Source organism: Mercenaria mercenaria, chromosome 15, assembly GCF_021730395.1.
Source record: "Mercenaria mercenaria strain notata chromosome 15, MADL_Memer_1, whole genome shotgun sequence".
Classification (NCBI taxonomy): Eukaryota; Metazoa; Mollusca; class Bivalvia; order Venerida; family Veneridae; genus Mercenaria; species Mercenaria mercenaria.
In genome coordinates this window covers 1,334,454-1,358,803 of record NC_069375.1, presented here as the reverse complement: position 1 = coordinate 1,358,803, position 24,350 = coordinate 1,334,454, and the positions used below count along the sequence as shown (strand labels likewise).

The 24,350-nt window shown below is 33.9% G+C and overlaps 1 protein-coding gene across 2 annotated transcripts in view; it reads right to left on the bottom strand.

Annotated features, from left to right (window-relative positions):
* Positions 1 to 24,350, bottom strand: part of LOC123544967 (arylsulfatase J-like) — a 129,692-nt gene that overhangs the window by 5,897 nt on the left and 99,445 nt on the right. For both annotated transcript variants that reach the window (XM_045331153.2, XM_045331161.2), the window contains exons 4-5: positions 15,233 to 15,344; positions 11,970 to 12,065 (exon numbers count right to left, since the gene is read on the bottom strand). In XM_045331153.2, the coding sequence (XP_045187088.1) occupies positions 11,970 to 12,065; positions 15,233 to 15,344 (208 nt within the window). The remainder of the gene's footprint in view (positions 1 to 11,969; positions 12,066 to 15,232; positions 15,345 to 24,350) is intronic.

Here is a 24,350-nt window from a genome sequence, read left to right as displayed (position 1 = left end):
AGCAATGTCATGCCACATGAAGACAACTCCCGATAGAATGACATTCGTTACTTCGACAAGATGCAAAAAGCACAATCCATGTAGCATTCGTATTTTCGACACTGATATAAAAATGCCGAGAACAAAAGCTCTTTATCTCTCTTAATTGCTATTTTATCAATAAGCATGAGTCCCGGATGTCAGGTTAACTTGGCAACAAACTCGTTTTAGTACAGTGTATGTATAAACACACCTTTCAATTAAATAGTGTGCAAGCGCGTATGTACCATTCAAGTATGCATATGCATCGCCCTATTCATTGTCACTTTCTCCATCATAATAATCTGCTGCAATAACAGTCATGTCAACTGCACCGATACCATGAATACTTTGTCGATTATTTTTGTGCGCCCCAGCCCTTTTCTCCTTTTTTATGGGGAAGAGGACTGGGGCATTTAGAGCTGCCCTTTTCCGTCCGTCCATTCATCCATCCACCCATCCATCCATTCATCTATACAGAAGCCTTTGAGTAGAATCCTCTGACTCAGAAAAGTATTTATAAAGGGTTTTGGGGAGTTATTGCTGACATAAGGAGGATGGAATTTATAACTTTACCAGAACAAGGGAAAAGAGAACATAAGACAGCGTGAGAATGTTGTGTATTGCAAACGTGGGTGTATGTTATCATTATATCCTGAATTGGAATAATATTTTATACCTGTATCTAAATTTGTGTCTGTTGATATATATATATATATATATATATATATATACATATATAACTTTCTTTGTCATGAAAACATATGTAATTACTTCCCTTAAACTTATCAGCTTCGAATTAGGGTAAATAGTTAATGCATGTACATATATATGTCCTTTTATAACTATATTACATAATATAAAAGTTATATATATATAAAACGTGAATCATCGTACGTAATAAGGCCTAAAAAGTTCGCGCCTACCTAGTTAAACCCGCCATCCTAACGTTTTATTTCACGATTCTCTCAGTATTATCATGAACATATTTAATTAAGCCGGTGTTTCAGCTTAAAGATGATAAAAAGCACCTTTCAAATCTATTATAATTTAGACTGTCGCAAATTTATCTAAAACAATTGCAGGTCGTTCAATTTAAGCACGTGTCGCGCTGTTGTATTTTGAAATTTTTCAGTCAGCGTGTACCTGTACGAAAACAGGAACTGTTTTACAGCTGTAAAACGTCTGTAAATTAACTGTATTTTGAAATTGCAGCTGTAAAAGACCTGTAAGTGGAAATTACTAGAAATAGAGTTGAAATTTACAGGTTTAAAACATTGCAGTTTCCAAAAATACAGCTGTAAATCAAAGGCCTGAAGGGCCTGAGTCGGCTAATGATTGATGTACTGACAGTATAGTCTACCAGTTTCAGTGTTTGTAGTTTTTTCCCCAACTAAAGAGAGATTTTGTTACAATAAATAAAATGAACATTCGGTTGATGCCTAGGAAAACTTTGATTGACATTATACAAGTATTTAAACCCATTGGCAATATATTTCTCTAAAATTGAAGAGTGGTTCGCAGAAATAAAAATGTTGCTTTAAATTGCAGTCAGATCTTGAAATGGGCATTGCGGCAGGTGGTAAAAGGGCAAATGTATCAAACTGTAAAGTGGCAATATGGGGGAAGGGTGTGGGAGGATACCCCATCCTGCAAGTAGGGTTTGGGGTATCACCACAAGAAATTTTTGAATATGTAGACCCTTGATACAGCCTTTGGTGCGATTTTAACTGAAAATATTATGTTTCAATTTCTAAATATTACCTAGATTCTTTCTAGTATTACAATATCCAAAGTATGACTGTCACTTCATCTTTTTACTTTCAGATCATGCCTCAGGACTAGAATATGAGTCTGATATAGATTATATGTAGGTGTTATAAAAATAAATTCTAGAATCATTTCTGTTACAATAATATCTATCATGTCTGTTACTTGAATGTTAAAATTTCATAACACAGCTCGATATTTACCCAAAATATTATATCCGGATACGATTACACTTTTCTCCAGTTTCAACAATATGTTTTACAAATTGTGATGATACGAAGACATTTAGCAGCAATTGGCAGTATCTGACATTGAAGTTTACGGTTAAATTACCTCTTATTTAAATCTTTTCATAAAAAAGTTTCGTTTCGTCAAAGCAGCCAAACATAGACGATCTACTTTCGATTTCAAAAACTACAAGAAAATACAATTTAATGTTTCGCCGATTTGTTTATTTCTCGAAAAATAAGAAATAAAATCATTTTTAATATCAGTAGTAATTAAACAAACCAGTAAGAGCTTCTTCTTCCGATAATTTATCCGTTTACTAACTGCAAAATTCAACCCACGCAAAGTCGTAGAAGCGTTGTTATAAACAGGTCACGCGTGTTCGCCGACAAGTGTCCAGAATGTAGTTAGGATTCATCCGCGAAGTCTCGCGGAAGAATTAACGTACTGCACATATCTTATTCGGGTCCTTTAAAATGAAGCTGTCATAATTTAATTTCATCGATGTGGTAAACTCTTTGATAAGAGACATTCCAATGCTTTCAGAGGTACCCACTCAATAAAATACTAGCAGTATGTTCTGGAACTATATGTTGTCTTTCGCTGGATGTTACGCAAGCTTGGTAAGCCTGCACAATTCATAAAATGCACAGCGCAATAAATTTGTTATTTGCGCAATGATTTTAAAGATTATTTTTTGAAACGGACAGGGTAACAAATGGATAATTTGGCTAATAAGTTAATATGCAGTTTTTATTTGAATTTGTGAACATCATATTTGCTATTTTGTGACAAAAGGGCATAAAATTCGTCACCATAATCATATGCGCAAATGTATTACCAAATCCCGCAGAATCGTTATGCGTGTTTATGCTTAATGAGCTACCGCGGAAGAAAATACGTGGCTTTATTCGAGTATTGCACAATTACAAGTCATAAATATGACAGACTACATCGTATATTGGTCATAGCAAATAGGATTGACATAAATTAACTTCATTCGATCAATGAACTCTTTGAAATTAGAGACAATCTAATGGAACTACATCACTTCGCTGTGTTGTGAGGCCATTTAAGAATGAGAAATCGGGCGATAGCAAGGACTCGTCAAACGCTTGAAAGCGTTTAGCCGACTCAAAAATGCAGTTGAGAGTTACAGCTGTAAAATGTACATTTCTCAAAATTACAGCTCTAACTTTCTTGGAGGGAAACATGAGTACTGTCAGCCATCTTTAATTAAATTTGGCGGGATATAACTGAAGTTCACAAAGAAACCACATTTTCTAAAATATTGGAATTTTAACCATTATTGAGTAAGTGCAACATTTATATTATGTAATATAGTTATAAAAGGACATATATATGTACATGCATTAACTATTTACCCTACATTTGAAGCTGATAAGTTTAAGGGAAGTAATTACAAAATTGGCATATGTTTTCATGACAAAGAAAGTTTTATAAACAAGATCTAATGCACAGTATCTACTTTGACTATCTTACTCTTAAATTTTGCAAATGCTATACTGTAAACATATTTCATTACTGTTTCTTTTTTTACTTACCAGATCATTTATTTTGTCATTTATGTAGTAATTGCTGCCTTTTCTAGAAAATTAAAATTCCTCCTTAAACTTTTTATAAAGAAGAAGAAGAATCTTTTATTTCGACTTGTACAATGTACATCATCATAAATACATACAAATTCAAATTTACAGTCAATTCCTATGTCACTATGACTATGAAAGTAATACAGTATCAAATAATAACCGTTGCTGCATCTAAATAACAAAAGATGAAAAGAAAGCAATACAGAGGATGAAATGTAATTAATTGTGTCACAATGATATTCTATGAGTAAGAGCTAGTTTAATATATTTCGCCAAGTTAAGTAATATTGATCTATTATCAGACATTAACATATCAATAAATTTTTGCATACTCGGTCTTGTATAATAATAACTTTTAATGTATTTTTTTCTTATATCAGAATAACATGGACACTTAATTATAAAATGAAATTCATCTTCAATATCACGTGTGTTGCAATAAGTACAATAACGCTCATTTCTTTCTATTCTGTTTATACCATATCTGCCAGTATGTATTCGTAGTGAGTGTGAAGAAACTCGGATTCTACTAAGGAAATGTCTTAAGTTACATGGTAAAATATCTAGATACGTTTCACATTTAAATACTGGTTTTATATTATTGTAAAGATTTAACACAGAACTATTTTGCTTATCAGCATGCCATCTTTGAATGAAACTGTCAACCAGACGTTGTTTAAATAACATTATAAACATGTCACAAGAAACACTTTGAGGATATTCCCAGACATAATTGAATCCATAATCAAATAAAAGTTTTTTTACATCTGTCACCCAATTACGTTTTCCATTAATACAATCAATATATGCAATTTTATACACTTCATTTAGAATAATATTGTCAGTATTCAATATTTTAAACCAATATTTCATAATATTAACATATCTCGAAATGTACAAAGGGTAACGAGCAAGTTCGCCATAAACAGCTGCATTAGAGGTATTCATTCTGACGTTAAGTATTTTCTTGCAAAATTTAAGATGAATTCTTTCTATTTCTTTAGTTTTACTACAACCCCAAATTTCTGATGCATAATTTAAGATAGACCCTACAAAGGAATCAAACAGCTGACAAAGTAATTTTGGTTTAAGTTTATACTTAGAACAATGATATAATAAAGTATTTAATGCTTTCAAGGCCTTGCCAACTAAATGTTCTTGATTTAATGCAAAGTTTCCTGTATAGTTAAAAACCGTACCAAGGTAATTGAAATCATTTACAACTTCAAGTTTACTACCATTATACAAAAATTCCTCATTATGTAATATTCCACCTCGTTTTCGAAACACCATTACTTTAGTCTTTTCTACATTAACTTCTAAACTCCATTTTTTACAATATACATTCAACAATTTTAAACTTTCGTTAATTTCTTTAACTGAATTTCCAAGGACAACCATATCATCTGCAAAAAGTAACAGTATTAAAACAATATCGTTAATTTTAAGACCACAGTTTACATCCTGTTGCAAAAACAGCTCTAAGTCATCAATAAAAAAGGAGAATAAAACAGGTGAAATTACCTCCCCTTGACGCAACCCTATAGCACAATCAAAAAGATCAGAATAACTATTACATGACTTTACACATGATTTCACTTTTCCATACATATCCCTAATAATCCGCAATAATTTACCTCTTATACCACATCTATATAATTTCAGCCATAGGGCGTTTCTATAAATAGAATCAAAAGCCTTTTTCAGGTCAACAAAACACAGTATAAACGCTTGTTTTCATTTATATATTTCTGAACTACAGTTAACAAAGTGAACAATGCGTCAGTGGTTGATTTTCCTTTTCTGAAACCAAATTGCGCGTCTGACAGTAAATTATTTTCCTCACAATAATCCATAATTCTTTTATTTAAAACAGTTGTAAAACAGACATACAACTCACTAATGTAATTCCCCTATAATTATTAACAGTATCTTTATTACCCTTTTTATGTAATGGTATAATAACACCTTGAGTCCACTGTTCAGGAAAAAATCCACTATCAAGAATATAATTAAATATATCACAAAGGTGTGAAGCTAAAATATCTACAGATTCTATAAAATACTCATTTAACAAAAAATCGTTTCCCGGAGATTTATTTGTTTTTAAAGATTTTACGGCATTCAAAATTTCATCAACAATAATAGGTCGGTCTAAAATTTCATCCGCATTTTCAAACGAATTAAAATCATTACTAGCTTCAAAACTCTCAGCTTCCTGGTTTATTGTGGTAGCAATATCTTTTTCTAACTCAGAAAAATACTTGAAAAATGTCTCAACTGATATATTATTGGTGGTTTTATTCTGATCTTTGAAATATTTCCAGAATTCTCTAGGGTTTGTAAATCTAAGTTTCTCTATGCGCGACATTTTTTTCAATTCAAAACTTCTTCGTTTTTTCTTAATAATACTCTTATATCGACCTTTTAACAAAAATAACTCTTCTCTGTTTACTTCAGTTTTACATTTATTAAAAACATGTAGCGCATCAGTATAACGTTGCCTTGCTTGAATGCACTCGTAATCAAACCATTCCTTATTTCTATTTGTTAACCGGTTATCTGAAAAGGAACATGTATTATTCTTTTCAACAGATTTACAAAACAATGGATTAGCTACGCCCTGTATTATAGTCGTAAAATCTAGTATTAAGCTATCAATCGATGTCCTGTCATTTAAGTTTACACCATTTAGCAAAGAATTAAAATCACTCAATTTTCCTATAAGCCCTGAACGAAAATCATTTTTTAAATCCCCTGACCATTTATATTTAGTAAATGTTTCATTTTCTGTGCCCGAATATCCATTTGTAAACTTATTACAATATAAGTTAAAAGAAATAGGACAATGGTCACTCCACTCCGTTAGTTCGTGCACCTTGAAATCACCGAGGCTTGAAAGAAACATTCCTTTGTCAATAAATAGTCTATTACATAGCACCCTTTTCTTGAATAAAACGTGAATGCACCGTTATCATGATCATGACCAAGACGACCGTTAACTAGGCGCAATCCAGTAGATTTACATAGATCAAGTAGTCTACAACCGAAACTGTTACAAATTTTATCGGCGGAGGCCCGTGCAATTGGTATATCCGGAAAATACAAATCATGATCCAAATGTTCATTATAAACATCACACACAATGAAATCATTTCTAGTTCCGACTATACCTCTGCTTTCGTCCCTTAAAATAATGTCCTCTTTTTCAACACCTGTAATATTTCTACAGCTGTAACATTGAGGCGTTTTTACAGCTGTAACTTTTTCATTTTTACAGCTGTAAGTTTTTTTACTGCTGTATCTCATTTGCATAATTCGAACTGCTTTACAGTCGTTTTACAGCTGTAAGTATAGGATATAAGACGAAAACGATCCAATATGTAAAATACTGGACTGTCCGAAGCCCGTCAGCGCTGAGGACCGTCCAGTATTTTACATATTGGATCGTTTGAGGCTTATATCTTACTTAAAACATTGTTTTCCTGACATAACCAATACAAATTACATATAAACCATTGACGTAAAATATTATTAAGTTATTTCGGTTTTTATTTATTTCACCGCATTTAATAACAGTTGCTATATGATTATGAAATACTCATGACTATTTTACGCACGTTTTTCTCATAATGCACGACTGCGTTTTTCGCGGGTTTCTCGCCTTCGTAATATTGGACTTTCGTTACCCCGGGATTCTCGTGATGTTATTAATTGTGTTTACACATGCACGGTAAAAGCAGTAGTAGTAGCACGGGTGGCGGCGAGAAGAAAGAAATATTGTGACATTTTAGAAACAAAAACTGGATTTTTTTTTAATTCATGGCAGGGGTAAAGTGATTCTGTTCTTTTTATTTAAGTGTGTACAAGGAAACTTTCTTTGTTTTAAAATTTAAAAGGGTATGGCGAATGAGGATAATGTTTCACTGAAAGCGTAGTTGGAATCGGTCAGCTGGAGAAAATGACTGCTGCATGTGCACTAAATGAGAAAATGGGTTGTTTATTTACATGTCTGGCAATGTACTGTTGTGATTTATTAGTTCAATGATAGTTTTTGATAGGTTGTACATGAATTTGCCCGAAAATCCTCAAATTTAGTGCAAGAAGACTTACAGAACAGACATTTTTAAGATATCATCGGATACAGCTACTGGTAAGTCCAAATCATACTAAACTTGTGATATTATTTTCGTTCTTTTTAACTGGTTAACACACGACGCATAGCGGCGAGGCGGAAGCTGAAAAGTAAGGAAAACGTGCTTTCAATATGAATTCTATTTATGCACTCGAAGCTACTCTTATTTAAGTTATTATCACGATGGATGACAGTGCCTGAGGCACCCAAAGGGAAAATACATTTAATGTACAGTGATGTAGTCCCAACTGTAAAACTGAAAAATATATTTGATATCATTCACTTTGAATTTATTAGATTTGTTTCACTAAAATATCAGTATTTCATAAAAAAATAGCATAAAATGAAATAGAATATACGAGTACAAAATTAAAAGATATTGCGATAAAACTAAGGTTCATGTAAATGCATGTGTCCCTTAATTGCAGTTGTTTTTCTTTTCCAATAGGCAGTCTCACAGACTGAACAAATGTGAGTAAATGCTTCACACTGGCTTCGAACACAAGAAATGAAGGCAATTTGTTCTACGTAGGGTGCTATAAACGTTTATATTTTGAAAGGAACATCCTGTTTTTTTACATTTTTTTTTCAATACGGATGTGACACTCAGATAAACATGAACTGTAACAGTTACTGTCAATACCCACAATAAAAATATGAACTGCACCATGAGAAAACCAACATAGAGGTTTTGCGACCAGCATGGATCCAGATCAGCCTCCGTAGTCTGGTCAGGATCCATGCTATTCGCTTTCAAAGCCTACTGCAATAAGACAAACTGTTATCGAACAGCATGGATCCTGACCAGACTACGCGGATGCGCAGGCTGGTCTTGATCCATGCTGGTCGCAAACGCACTATGTTGGTTTTCTCATGAGGCGGCTCATATCATTTACCAGGGTTTACATGAACATTCAGAAACGTGTAAGCATTTGGTTAGTTTTTCTATGTACAGATGTACGGATAAATTCGGAAAACGTGGACATAACAAAAAAAAGCTATGTGACGCAATGATTCACTTAACTTTCGTAAATCATAAATTATAATTACTATTCGTTTTATGCTCCCCGAAGAGCGAGCATATAGTTGCCACTTTGTTCGCCCTTCCGTCCGTCGGCCCATCCGTCCGGAGTATAACTTGACAAGTATTAACGACACATTATTAAAATTTCACATAGTCATAGAGGTCATTGAGACAAAGTGCAGTGTCAAAGAACAATAACTCTACCTTACCTAGCTTTTGCATTATCTCTCTTTATTATACAAAATAAGGCTTGTCCGGAGCATTACTTGAAAAGTATTAATGGCATTTCATTGAAACTTCACAAAATGATAAAGGCCTTTGACAGTACGGCCTCAAAGAACTATCATGTATGGTCTTATAAAACTGCTTTTTAAGCAGAGAGGAATAAATTCTTGCACAATTTTTAAAACTGGAAACAATATTGAGGAAATTTTGCTCTAAGCAGTTGTCGTTTAAGGAGTCAGACTACGTTGACGCATGCAAATAATGTATAATGCTATTTTTCAAATTTTGCGATTTTGTTCATATTTATTAGGCATCTAGACCTATACATAAAACTTAGTTTTGTTATAAATTTTCTTTTTTATTATCAGTACTGTGTTATTATATTGGACTGCTTTCATTTGATTACAATACGTTTTCTATATGGAATTACACATTTGATAAATATTGGACTACACGAGGACAATGATTCTGTATATAAACCGTTTTCCTCGTGCAGTCCAATATTAAATACACAGTCCAATATTAAAATGATATTGGACTCCACGTGGAAAATAATGTACTAAGTCCCAATGAAAGCAGTCCAATAGAAAGCAGTCCAATATTAAAAATACAGTACAGCGAGGACAAAGGAGTGACATCATGACAATGTTTTAAATTGAAATATACAGCTGTAAAACCGATGTTGATATATGAAATCTACAGCTGTAATAATCATGCCTGTAATTTTGAAAAAAAAAATACAGGTCTTTTACAGCTGTAAAATGTCATACAGGTAAAAAGCCGATAAACGGTTTAAACCTCCTTCAACATGATTTTATGCATCAGTTATGTTATTTCTTGATTTTATTTTAAGCTACTTCGAATTTTTTTTAGATACGATCGATATTAATAAATGAATAAGTTAATTGTCCCGGCGCTGTGGATGAAAAACGATTCTGGGGACTGTCTGAAATGTCGTACACAATATTGTAAAAAGATCGCCAATATCTACAAGTTTGGTATTGTTTTAAAAAATAATTACTAAATTTGTTGTATAAAACAGGCACCAATAAAAATGAACAAATAAAAGAGAAAAATGCATCACATTTACGCCTGTTGCAAACTGTTAATCCTGAACGATGAACCCTGCCAATTATGCATTGCATTGTTTTTGTTGTTGGACTTTTTTGACATGCATCACATTTAAACCTGTTGCAAACTGTTAATCCGTCATGGTTGTCCCTGCCAATTATGCATTGCAATTTCCTTTTTAATTAGACATCTTTTGATACGCGATAAACAAACATGACAGAACAAGCGGTTTTCTTCTGCAGAATTAGCATGCTTAAATTGCACAAAAGCAACGATCACACTTATTTTGAAAATAAATACATATATATTAATTTACGAATATTCGAATTTCATTTTCATATTCGAATATTCGAATATTCGTTCCCATCCCTAATATATAAACCCTGAATAACTTGTTTCTTGGAACATTCTTCTATTGATGATCTATGATCGTTCCAAGATCCCAACAAAAGAATGTTCTAAGATCCCAGGTACATATAACGGCACATTACGGAATGAATAGAATTTTATTCCAACATACCAGGTATTTTAAGGATATATATATATATATATACCTTACAGCAGAGGATTTTCACTGCTAGGCAAATGTGCTTTTCAGCTAAAATGTGCCATATATCCCAAGTATAGCTGGAGAACATCATGAAGCCCTAATGCAACACGTATACAAAAATACCATCTTTTTGATTTATTATTCTAGTATTCCTTTTTTACCATAAGGATTTCCAAACATAACGCTTTTGCTTTGATGTTATTTCTGCAACATAAAAGTGTTTATGAAGAAAATGCAGAGAGAAAATCAAGGCAAATATATTCTTTGTTTTGACTTAAAGACTTTCGACAAAATAGCAAGGTGTATATGTATATAATGTATATCATACATTAAGAGGAATTGTTTAGAATTCCTTGAAACTTAAAAATATTACACCCTACTTGAAATAACCTTTGTGGTCAGATTTCTGGGTCAGTGATCCATTAGTAAGCATTACATGCCAATGGTCAAGTTCCCCTGGACTACCAAAGTCGGCATTTAAGAACATTTCAAAGAAAATTATATTTTAAAAGGTCCTTTGGAAGAGCAGAATAGATTAGAGTAAATTGAAAGTGCAACTCCTCTCACGCCCCCTAGCACCGCCTTGAGCGGAATACTGTTGCATAAATATTGAATAAACTCCGTGATTTCAAAGGATTAGAACCAATAAAGACAGTAAATCCAAGTACGGGGGATTTTTACGGCTGCACTTAACAATTGCTGCTGTGATAGGTACTAAAATATGTCAAAAGAACCTTTGGAAGCATAATCTGCGAGCATTACAAATATAGGGTAATTATACAAGTAGCTTGATCTTGGATGTTTTATTCTTTTCAAATATTTCAAAAAAATAGTCACTTAAATGACTGATGTTGAAACATTAAACGCGTTTTTTTTTCTTGAAGTTAAGAAGCTAATAATAAATAACAACAAAACCAAATAGCCCATTGTAAGAAGAAGGCCTGACTTTTAATACAAAATAAGTACAGTATAGTTTAATGCATTTGATTACATTAAGTACGAACTATATCATAGACGTTATGAAGACGTCGTTGAAAGGTGCCGGGGTACTTCCCTCTTACGGAAATGGATGATCACAAAATAAACATAACGCGAGGAAACAAAAGCAAATTTCATATTTTTGTAGCAGAATGATATAAATCTAAGAGATTTGGGTTAGTTCAGAAACATTTGCTTAGACAATTTACGTGTGAACGATCCTCGAACACATAGATTGCGCAGTTGCTTTGCCTTTGAAAATATAACATACAAAATGTTAAAGTTAGAAAATTGCATATGCATGGTTGTGCATATAACAATATATAACAATATATTTTAAGTATAAGTATATATAAATACCTGTGGTAAAAATTAGCAACGTGTTTTCCCACATCCCGCGTTTTTTCATAGCTTCTACTATGCCGCCTATTGCCTCATCCATGCATGACACCATTCCTATTAAGTTTATAACAAGAGATCAACGTAACCGATACCTAAAGTTTTAAATCCAATTCGACTACGTTAAAACTTTGCACATATTCTAGAAACGCTATTGTGAGCTTTCCAAAAAAAGCAATATTAATCATTTGGTATATATCAGTGTTGTCTATTGAGTTTGAAATTCGACATTATCATTCGAAATTTACGCTGAATCATTACGTTACAATTTATTTCAAATTATTATTTAGTTCAGTAACAAAAACGTCCTGCACATATAACTTCAATCCAGATATGTAAATACAAATAAGTTTTTAAATTTGAATTTTAACAGACATAATTTGACTTGTTTATGTATGTATTATAATGAGTAGGTAGGAAGACATATGTGAAGTTTTTGTATAAGATATGTACTTTTTAACGATAAAATCTTGCCAGTCAGCTCTACAAAAGTAACACAATGCTAGCAACTCCGACCAAATCCCGAAAAAGAATTATTGTACTCTGTCATGTAACACGAGATACATGTGTGAGAGATTCAATTCAATCAATACACTCCTGTGTTTTTTGGACACAGCTTGACACAGTTCGACAGTTAGTTGTATTTTTTTATCAAATGCAAGAATGTTTTAGCCTATATCTTAAAAATACTAAGAGCACGTTTTTGAAATCATGAACATATTCAAACCACAAAGTTTTTTTTTTAAATTATTTAAAGATTTCTCGAATGTAATAATAGTCATTTTACTAGCATACATTATTTTTATAAATTCCCCAAATTTACGTATAAAAGTTTTTTTCAGTACAAATGAATACAGTTATACATAATACAGAAATGTGCATTTTTTTCACTTTTCCCAGAAAATGTGTAATAACATACAGATGCAAAGAAAAAACCTTCGGTAGTGCGACGTAATTTGGTCCTTGTTCTCATTTTCCCCGCTATAACAGTTTTTTTTTTCTAGTTTGATATACGCAGTAGAAAATGCTCAAGGTTGAGTTATTGCGATCAGTGATAGTCCATCGCCCGTCGAACGTCGTCTGTCGACATTTTTCTTTCAATAGCATCTCTTCGTAAACCACTAGGCCAATTTTGATGAAACTTCAAATAGTTGTTTGTTGGCTTGTCCGACTTATTATTTTTCAAACAACTGAACTTCGTTCAGACCTGTGTTTGATGTGGCAACCGAAAATACAAACTTTTAAACCTTTTTGTTAAAAACCGCAGCTCCAAGGGCTTTGATGTCTGGTATGTAGCGTCATGTAGTAATCCTATTCTGTTATATTTTCCTCCGTAGGGAAATTTTTTTTCGCAGTATGGATATATTGGAAACAGGAAGTCAAATTGTAAAATAATATTGCACAAATGATTCTTGGCTGACCATTTCCGAACATTGTAGATATAATTTTCTTTCATCAAAAAGCATTGCAAGCAGGGGATGTGGTAACTTTACCCCTTAGTTATGTAACGCTAACTTTAGAAGTCTTCATGTTTGATATTGTAATATATCAGTATCACAACATTTTCCAAATGTTTACCTGACCTGGACTCCTTTACCCCTCCCCACAAACCCATAAAATCAACAAAGAAGAAACAGTTCCTGTCTGTCTTCATTTAGTAGAAACACCTAACTGTTCTAGCAAGCAACTTAACTCAGGTATGAAATAATTCCCCACCCTGGGTGTCACATTGAAACATAATTACACATAGGGAAAATCTTTGAAAATCTAGTGTCTAATATGACAAGAATGTTAAAATGATTCTAATTCCTCAAAAAAACATGTACAATAGAGGGCGTGTTCTTTTTCCCTACACAGTGGAAGCTTTAAAATTCTTCTCAGGCGTGTAAGCTATTTTGATCAGTATTTTAGATTGTGTTTGTTTGTGTTCAATTTTATGTATAGCATGATGTGCCAACCAAGATCGGAAGTCTGACATAAGTTCAACCATATATGTTTGGAATGGTATTTGAGTACAAACTGGTTTAAATTTTGCATTGCTTTTAAAATATGTATTATTTTTAATTCAGAAATACCATAAGTCTGTTGTGGTCATCGTCCGTCAACTACAACTTCTTTAAAGACAACTGCATCTATACGACCCAGCCCGTGCAAAAATAATTTTAGGAAGAGGTGTTTGGGTATATTGGGGTTAATTTGGGCGTTGAAAAGGTGAGTAATGTTAAATCATCTTATCATTATTGCCGTAATTGTTCAGGTATATTGTGGTGGTGATATAGTTCGTAGGAATTCTGTCTACTATATAATAATTTATAATGCGAACTTGTATCCTAGCGGATCTCACGTATGGGAAAGTCAACTGTTCTGAATTTAATTATATCTTAAATGCAAATTACCTCTATATATTCAATGTATCCTCGAGATCTAGTTAATTTTCAGAGGGAGAAAATATAGCTTCTCTGGTCCCAATCGGTTAAAAAGACTAAAATGTCACTACTGATTTGTGAGACATGAAAACAGAGATTTAAATATATGTGCACGTTCGTTTGTACTGCTAGGCGCTTTGCCGTAATAGGTCTGGCATAGTGTGGTGGTGATTTAGTTCGTAAAAATTCTCTCTACGATATATATATATATATATATTCATCATGTTTCACTTTAGACTTAATTCATTATAGTGTTTCTCTTTGAATTTAATTAAAATTGATAGTATGTCACACCGATTCCAATATGTTTGATATGATACTTTATTTACACCAAATCTTTGGTAATAATCATTATACATGTATTGATAACAAGTGTGTTTATATTGCAAATCTGTCCAGATATTTCCTACATCGTTTTTTTTTTTGTCTGTTTTTTTTTTTTTTTTTTTTTTTTTTTTTTTCACATGAGAAGCAGTCATCAGTGAATCAAAGGCTTGAGTTTTACACAGTCAGTTGTTGCTATTTTAACGGACATTTTAGCACGTATACTTACTTATACACATTCTCAACCTTCCTCCACCTGGGGAGCGAACATCTAAGGTAAAACCCTTACGGGTATAGGCACCGGTCTACTAGCGTTTAAAATTATAATTGCAATCATTCCTTTGTAAAACGTCAGTAATACAGTTTGATGAGTTTATATTCTAGAAGTTGAATTACACTATCCATGCAAAATGCATATGATATATTTTCGGTGCAAAAAGTTGTCTTGAATATCCAAAAGGTCATTAAGATTACCTGCATACTTTCTTCTGTTTGTATCTTTGATATGACCGTACTGCTCTGTGTATTTTTCTGGAACTTGCAATGGCGCATGTACTGCTTGGAATGATATATAGATGAACACCGGCTACAATAGAATTTTGATTGCTTTTATTGAACATTATCAGCAAATATTTTGAAACATTGATGCATGAAATTGCCTACTTTCTCATTTTTCTCAATTTTTCTAACCAAGACTACTGCGCTTAATTGGCGAGCGTATTCTTACTTTTACAATTGTGCTATAGTAATAGCAGTAATTTTACTTAGGACATTTGCCTTGACTCTGAACACTAATTGCAACAGGATAACAGTCCAACTTAAAAAAAATACTTATGAACCCAATCGTCAAAGAGCATTGAATGTGTTCAGATAACAATGGTTTAATAAGGGATGGGCACGATGAATGCCAGAAAACGAATAGAAAATATTACTGAAACCAGCCCGCTGTAAGTTGACTGAGTGTCAAAAGCATACATAATGAGATATGTGTTGCTTGTGGGGATAATCAGATGTCATTTTTCACAACTATAGGTGGTTTACAAAATTAAGTTCCTGTCAGGAATCAGTCAAAGTTGCCGATTAGTCAGGAGGACCCTGGTCTGCATTAAATAAAATTAAACATTAATAAGAGCAATTCCATCAATGAGACAGATGCGCGTGTCACTGTCAGACAGCTTGCACAAATGACAAACTTGGGTTTTGATATGTCCATTTCATTTTGAAGAAAAGTTTTAAAGTTAAGAAGATAAGTGCTTGCTTATTCCCCCATTTGCTCACCGATGAGCAGAAACATACAATGCTGTAAATATCAAAGCAACTGATTAAGTAGTACCCACAATATCAAAAAAAAAAAGGTTTGATAGTGATGAGAAATTTATCCATTTGTTTGAACCCAAGGGGAAGTTGATAAGAAAAAACATGCCACAAGGCTAGATATTGCTAAACGAACATTGATAGCGAGAGTGTTACGTGGGATTTCTTTTTCAGAGAGTTTGGGCCAATCATGCAAACTGCTGTTCAGAAAGGCAGGTACATGACAATGCTCCAGCAAAAAAAAAAAAAAAAAAAAAAAAAAAAATCCTGAAATGTAGTACAGCCTTTAAAGTCTGAAAAAGTCATTGTATTGTCGCTCACACCCTACAACCTAAACCTGTCCACATGTGATGTTTTCTTATTTCAGAAATTGCATAAAAATGAAAAATAAAGAAATGTCTCGTAGTAGATATAGTTCCAAAAGTGCATAGGGGCCTGGTTTCATATGAGTGTACCCAAAATTAGTATGAAAATTGACTCAAAAAATCGATCAAAAGACTAAAGCGATGTGTTCTGGCTAAGGGGTAATATTTCGAAGGTAACAAGACAAGAAAGTACCACATTTTTATTGATATCTTGGAGAAAACGTCATATTTGAAAAAATAATTTGAACACCCTTCGTGTGGAGACATATTTCAATCGCCACGCGACGCAAGCAACAACATTTGTGACTTTGTTTCTAGAGCGTTCGTGGTTCGATTTCAGTCGTCAGTCGCATACTTTATTATAGAATAGGATCGGATCATATTGGCAACACACGTCCGTAACACCTATCCAATCTTAAATTGAAAAGTCGGAAATAGATTGATGAAAGATGAAATCTACGGCATCAATATCCATTTAAATATTATTCTTGGTTAGCCGAACAATACATCTACCCTATTGCTTGGTTGTGCACCGGATTCATACTACCCTGTAGCTCGTATTTGTCTTAAGGTTTTATGTGTTTTTCTCTTGACCTAGCCAAGAAAAACTGATTAAAATATATCGTATGCAAATTTCGTTACTCAATCATACAATGGAATCGGTTATAAGGTCCTTTGGTAACTTGCATGAAACGCAACTTGACTAATAACATTTTTTAAACATGTTGTAGACAGGTATAAAGAAACAAAGACTTGTCAGATTATTCTAGAATTTTACATCTTCAAACAGACCAACAAACAAAATTATCGTTTTCAGATCTATGCACCTATGCCTTACAAAGAAGATGTCAACAAAGCCGTAAACACGGGTCTTCAAAGTAATGTTTGTAGATGTTTTCTTCTAACATTAAATTTGTTTGAAATGACCTTGTTGAAAACGAAATTATAAAGATTGCTCTATATCATCAGATCTAGTTTTAGACGGATTAGAAACATTTTGTAAACGTCTTAATTTTTTTTTAAATCGTCGTCGTTACTGTTCACAATAACAGCGATTGCATCAATGTCTGGTAATGTCGTGGTTTTCCGTAGCTTGATTGAAACTTTCCGTCGATGGAAAACATGAATCGGATCACTAATAACTTCTTTTTTAAACGATTCGTTTTTCTTTTCAAATTGATTATTGAACCTTTCATAACGACGTTTGTCAACAATATAAACGTATATTATTTGGCGAGTTTTTCAGCGCCGTCGGCCTTGACGTGCTTCTTGTGTTTTGTATTATAGTAAAGACCATTCATGAAAATAGGGGAAACAATTCGTAGAGAACTTATTTTTTTTGTTAAAGTATTATAAAAGATGTATGTTATAGCATATTAAAAGTAAAGAAAAGTGTCATGGTGCAATGTGCATTTCTTTTAAAAATAAAATTGAAACTGTGAATTACTGGGCTCGACCCATAACAATGTCAGTATCTTATTAAGAAAGCGTGTAGTAGAGAATTATAACACAAAAATGAAGTTCATGACTATTTTAAAGAGTCCAAAATGGCCGCAATTAAATCCACAGTATACAGGAAACCCGTTTAAAGACGTTTGCGGTAGTAATTTCTGCGCATCTTTTTCACGCATGTAGGCAAAACAAGTTAACAATTATTATTTACTGAAATGGCCGGGAATTCAACAAAAACATCAACTCGTACACATCGATACTGTAAAGTGTACGGGAAATAAGCCGCCGCCGAGTTACTTCCAGATCTTGCTTGTTATTCCCCTTAGAAATCTTCACACCATTTGTCCGGAAGTCAATTTATCGATCGATATTTTTGAAATTTTTCTGCCTAAAGCTAAGATTATGAATATATCTAGTCATTCTAGGTCTCGTAATGGCAGGTTTACAAAGCGTGGGACGGTTAACAGACAAAAGAATATTGTTGATGTTACCAGCCAGCTCCGTCATCCACGCATTTCTGATACCACACAAAAAGATGACTCTAACCCACCCACTAGTGGCACTACTTCACGGAATGAGTCTAGTGTTATTCCAAGTTGGAAGTTAGGAAGGAGGATAGTTGAACTTGGCCATATAGCAGAGCAATTAGTTTGTGATGACTGTCAGAATAAGCTTCATCTTAATGGCATTGTAAATGAAGTTCGGCATGGATTTGGCTCCTACCTAATGGTATAATGTGCCTGTGGGATTGTGAAAACGGTAACGACCAGCAGGACGCACCGCACTGGTCAAAGAGTGCCTGCTACATTTGACATAAATACCAAAGCTGCCTTAGGTAATTTATTTTATTATCATTTTTGTATGATGATAGATGTCCAGCATGGGTGTATATAAATATCGGAAGACACCGAAAAACAGAAAGACAGCAAAAACCACTATAAAAACATATAAAAATACTGAAATAAGATGTTTTTGACATATATTATGGTGTTATATAAAAAGACTGAAATAAGATGTTTTTGACATATATTATGGTGTTATACTGTTATATTATATAAAAATTAATAAATTGTTAAACAATTTTATTACCAGACTTTTATTAATTGCATTGTTACAAAATTTTATTTGCATATCTATTTCGTCATCAAATGTATTTTTTTATATTATATAACACCATAATATATGTCAAAAAACATCTTATTTCAGTCTTTTTTATATGATTTTATAGTGTTTTTTTTGTGTCTTTCTGTTTTTCGGTGTCTTCCGGTATTTATATACACCGGTCCAGCATGGGTGGTTCTAGGTAGGGCAGCCAAACTGATTGTGCACTTGGTCTCTTTGCTATACCCATCCCCTATATATACCCGGCTGCCCTTTCCGTCTTGATCCCTGTCTGTCGGTCGGTCGGTCTGTATGTAGACCAATCCGTTTCCGGATGATAACTCAAGAACGCTTGGGCCTAGGATCATGAACATTGATGGGAAGATTGGTCATCACCTGCAGATGACCCCTATTGATTTTGAGATCTGTATGTCAAAGGTCATGGTCACAGTGACCCTGAACAGTTAAACAGTTTCTGGATGATAACTCAAGAACGCTTAGGCCTAGGATCATTAAAGTTGACAGGGAGGTTGGTCATGACCAGCAGATGACCCCTATTGATTTTGAGGTCAGTATGTCAAAGTTCAAGGTCACAGTGACCCGGAACAGTTAAAAGGTTTCCGGATGATAACTCAAGACATTGTAAATGTTTCAATGCAAAGAGTCCAAAGGTTCTATAAAATGTTAGTATTGAAAATGGTCTGCCTTGCAGTTGAAAAATTGACACAAGAGGGACCATGGTGTCCAGATCCAGGCCTGAAATTTATGAGGAAAACCCCTCGAAACCCCCGCTACGGTTCTTGGCATACTACATAGTAGATCACTATCAGAATACATATAGGGTATTTGTTTGTTTGCAGTGTGATATCAAAATATATCTTCACCGATAAGGGAGACAATTGAATATTTTCACAAAGGCGGAGCCTGACTGAAAATATTAGAATTGTTTCCCTTATCAGAGAAGATATATTTCGATATTTCACTGAAAACAAACAAATTTTCTTTTTATTGTATGCTAATTTGTGAAGATTGACCAATTTTATGTTTATTACATGCAAGCTTACATGTTCAAATAAGACCAATACTTCATGACAAAATTCGGATTTATTTCTAAAGCCTGCCATGTTACATATGATGTAGTCTAACTTGTGACTTAATTATCACTTCCATTTCATTTCAGTCTGATATTACATCCAACTCGGCCATGTTTGAAAACCGGCGTAATCATTAGTGATTCCAAGCCGAGTGTAAATTGTAAGCTTTAGAATAAAAGAAATTAGTAAACACTATCTATTTGTTGTAGGTAATATATTTATCCTGAGAACAGATAAATGTTTTAGCCTATTCCGCACAAAACCTTAGCAAAGATCTTAGGTATCTTTTTATTTTTAGCTCACCTGTCACATATTTATGACATCCTCATGAAACTTGATAAGAATATTTATCTTGATGATTCCTAGGCCAGGTTCAAAACTGGGTCATGTGGGGTAAAAAACTAGGTCTCCCGTTTATGTCAAAGCAATTGTTTTGAAATTCAAAGGGTATCAAAAAGCAATTATGCATACTAAAAAGCAAAGGCACTCCTGTATATCTAGTTAATTATTAATGAAAACCCAATTGAAAATGTCAAATACCCAATAACTTTTTTTGTAAAAAGCAATTCCACAAAATGTCATGGGGTAAATACCCAGTTAGATCAAAATCTACTGTGGCTCTGATTATTTTGCACCTATGCCAATGCAGTGGGGGAGACATATGCCTTTTTAAAAAAGCATCTTCTAGTTTCAAGTAATAAGGCAGTTTTTAGGCATGAACTATTAACAAGCTTTTAGGCATGAACTATTAATACATCTTTAGTTTTCAAGGGATTTCAAATAGACGTGCCTCTTCCATACATGTTCCTGCATCAGTGCACAGTTGCAGGGGTTTTTGTCACCTTCAGTGACTGTTATAGTTAAACTCTGCCTAAACTGACACTAGTGACATTTTATTTATTTGTTTTATGTGACATTGTATCATTTTAGACAACTCAAAATTTCAATGTTCTACAACCAGTCATGTAATAAGCTCTTTCAGTTTATTCTATTATACCCGGAGCATTTTGATAAAGTTTAGAGTTTCTGATACTATTTTCAGCTATGTATCACAGTGGGACTGATCATGAGCAGATCAAGAACTGCATGGCTGTATTTGAGATCGAGGTCTTGCATCACAAGACAATGAAGGTTCGTGAAAGTGAGGTTGAACCGCATGTATTGTCTGTAGCGAAGCAACCATGTGATGCTGCTCAAAGGGAAGAAGCACAGTTGCTGGCAGAGAAACCACGGTATATGAGTACAAAAGTCTTTTTCTTATATATATCACCATCTATGACAAAATAGGTGATTAAGTCCAAATCAGTAATGATTCAGTTGGAAATGAGTTTGAACTTAAACATATTCCCGTTCTACAGCTGAATTATTAGTTTCAGACGGAAATTCCTATTATCAACCTGAAATATGAAACTGATACAGCACTATGCCACATTGAGCATAAATATGTGCTTGTAGGTTACATTTGTTTGTTCAAGTGCTGACTAATTTCATTCCTTTCTAAAATGCTGACTTACAAGTGTATACATGTGTCATTGAGTGCATGAAAGTGGTTCTAATTTAAAACTCTGAACATAAGCTTTACACCCTCAGTTCTTGCAACAAATTAGCAAACAAAAACAGAATAACAAAATGACCAGAGTTTGTAATAATGGACACCTTACTTAGGTTAATGATGACATACTCTGAAAGGTGGCATGTTTAGCTTAGTAAGGTCAGTGCTCCAGGAGTTATGTGAGTTTGACCGATGTGTAGCAATTCACTTCTGCTGTGAATAGGCTGTCAGTCATTCATTCTATGTCCCTGCCCTTACACATAAAAAATTGTCAGTGATTTGCTTATATGTCGTGTGTGGCTCCAGGAATTTTTCCATATGGGGGAGGGGGTGTCCAAGCAAAGACATTTTTATAGAGTGTATAGAGGGTATCCAGACACAAAAAATCCCTTTGAAAGGTATTGGTAGTATTCAAAATAAATTTTTCTGTGTCTGGACCAGGGGAGTGGCCTAGAAAAAGTTTCTTTGCCTCGGCCCCTGGTAAAAAATCCTGGATCTGCTGGATTACTCCTCTGAAAGAAGACAGTAGAGGACTCTTTCTTCAAAACATGCTGACTTTTTGTAGCAAATACTGGTGTACCTTCATAATTATAATGAGCCCACTGGACATAGACCACTTTCTGGCTTTCCACTGCAATCTGTGTTGACAGTTTTTACAGTATTTATTTCATATTTCGTAACTATTTTTGATTTTTTACAGATCTAGTGAAGCTGACAATTTTGGCGATAGTGATTTGCCCATGATGCATGTGGATGGCTCTGACAGTACACTGAGGTAATAAATATGAACATAATTCTTCTGCTAAATAGAGAATAAAAGGCTATTGTCTTTTGATATCAGTGTTATCAGGTCGAGGTAGGTATGGGCTGGAAAGGACAAGGGAACCGAACCCATTCCGCCCATATCTGCCAAGACCTGATAACATTGATATCAAAAGACAGTTGTCTGTTATTCTGTTTATCAAGAAACTCATCCAACCTGCCTAGAACAACATACTTATGACTTTTTGATAGTCTTATAAAAACTAGCAATCTTATCTGCATAAACATAATAGCATCATCGTCTCGAATAAATCAGAACATGCTTTATTTCCACATTTCTAAAACATTTGACTGGAACAAACACATCGCATGCCCAAAGCAGTGAAAAGTTCACTTACAGCTCCAGACTCAGTCACAGAGAATTTAAAGATTTTAAAATAACCCAGTTTACACTGTTCCAAGAATTATAATTAAAACAAACACTTTTGTTTTTACCTAATAGAAATAGATGACTTATATTAGGCGTAAATCAAAAATAAGTATATTGTCAAGACGGCTGAGCGTGAAACTCTTGTATCTTGTTCTTTATTCATATACAGTTACAATAGTTTCGCGCTCAGCCCACAAATTATTTAAATTTTAGTGTATTTTAATCATTTCCAAGAATCGATCCATGCATATTGAATTTTAGGTCAGTATGTCAAAGGTCAAATGTATGCCAAATGGTTCCTTGCACAGCTATACTTTTTAGCTCACCTGTCACAAAGTGACAAGGTGAGCTTTTGTGATCGCGCAGCGTCCGTCGTCCGTGCGTGCGTACGTGCCCGCGAAATGATGGTTAAGTGACTTCATAACGGTACTTTCTCTTTGATGTCATTCATTCCGTTCTGTATATGTGACCATTTTTCTTTTAATGTGACTGACAGAACAATAGAGAGAACAATGGGGGTGTCACATAAAGACCGTTTCGTGAGAACCGGCGTGCATCCGTCCGTTCGTCCGTAAACTTTTGCTTGTGACCACTCTAGAGGTCACATTTTTCATGGGGTCTTTATGAAAATTAGTCAGAATGTTCACCTTGATGATACCTAGGTCAAGTTCGAAACTGGGTCACGTGCCATTAAAAACTAGGTCAGTAGGTCTAAAAATAGAAAAACCTTGTGACCTCTCTAGAGGCCATATTTTTCATGAGATCTTCATGAACATTGGTCAGAATGTTCAACTTGATGACATCTAGGTCAAGTTTGAAACTGGGTCACGTACCATCAAAAACTAGGTCAGTAGGTCAAATAATAGAAAAACATTGTGACCTCTCTAGAGGCCATATTTTTCAAGGGATCTGTATGAAAGTTGGTCTGAATGTTCATTTTGATGATATCTAGGTCAAATTTGAAACTGGGTTACGTGCGGTCGAAAAGTAAGTCAGTAGGTCTAAAAATAGAAAAGCCTTGTGACCTCTCTAGAGGCCATACTTTCGAATGGATCTTCATAAAACTTGGTCAGAATGTTTACCTTGAAGATATCTAGGTCAGATTTGAAAGTGGGTCACATGCCATCAATAACTAGGTCAGTAGGTCAAATAATAAAAAAAACCTTGTTACCTCTCTAGAGGCTATATTTTTCATGGGATCTGTATGAAAGTTGGTCCAAATGTTCATCTTGATGATTTCTAGGTTAAGTTTGAAACTGGGTCAACTGCGGTCAAAAACTAGGCCAGTGGGTCTAAAAATAGAAAAACCTTGTGACCTCTCTAGAGGCCATACTCATGAAAATTGGTCAGAATGTTTACTTTGATGATATCTAGGTCAGATTCGAAACTGAGTCACGTGCCTTCAATAACTAGGTCAGTAGGTCAAATAATAAAAAAAACCTCTCTCTAGAGGCCATATTTTTCAAGTGATCTGTATGAAAGTTAGTCTGAATGTTCATCTTGATGATATCTAGGTTAAGTT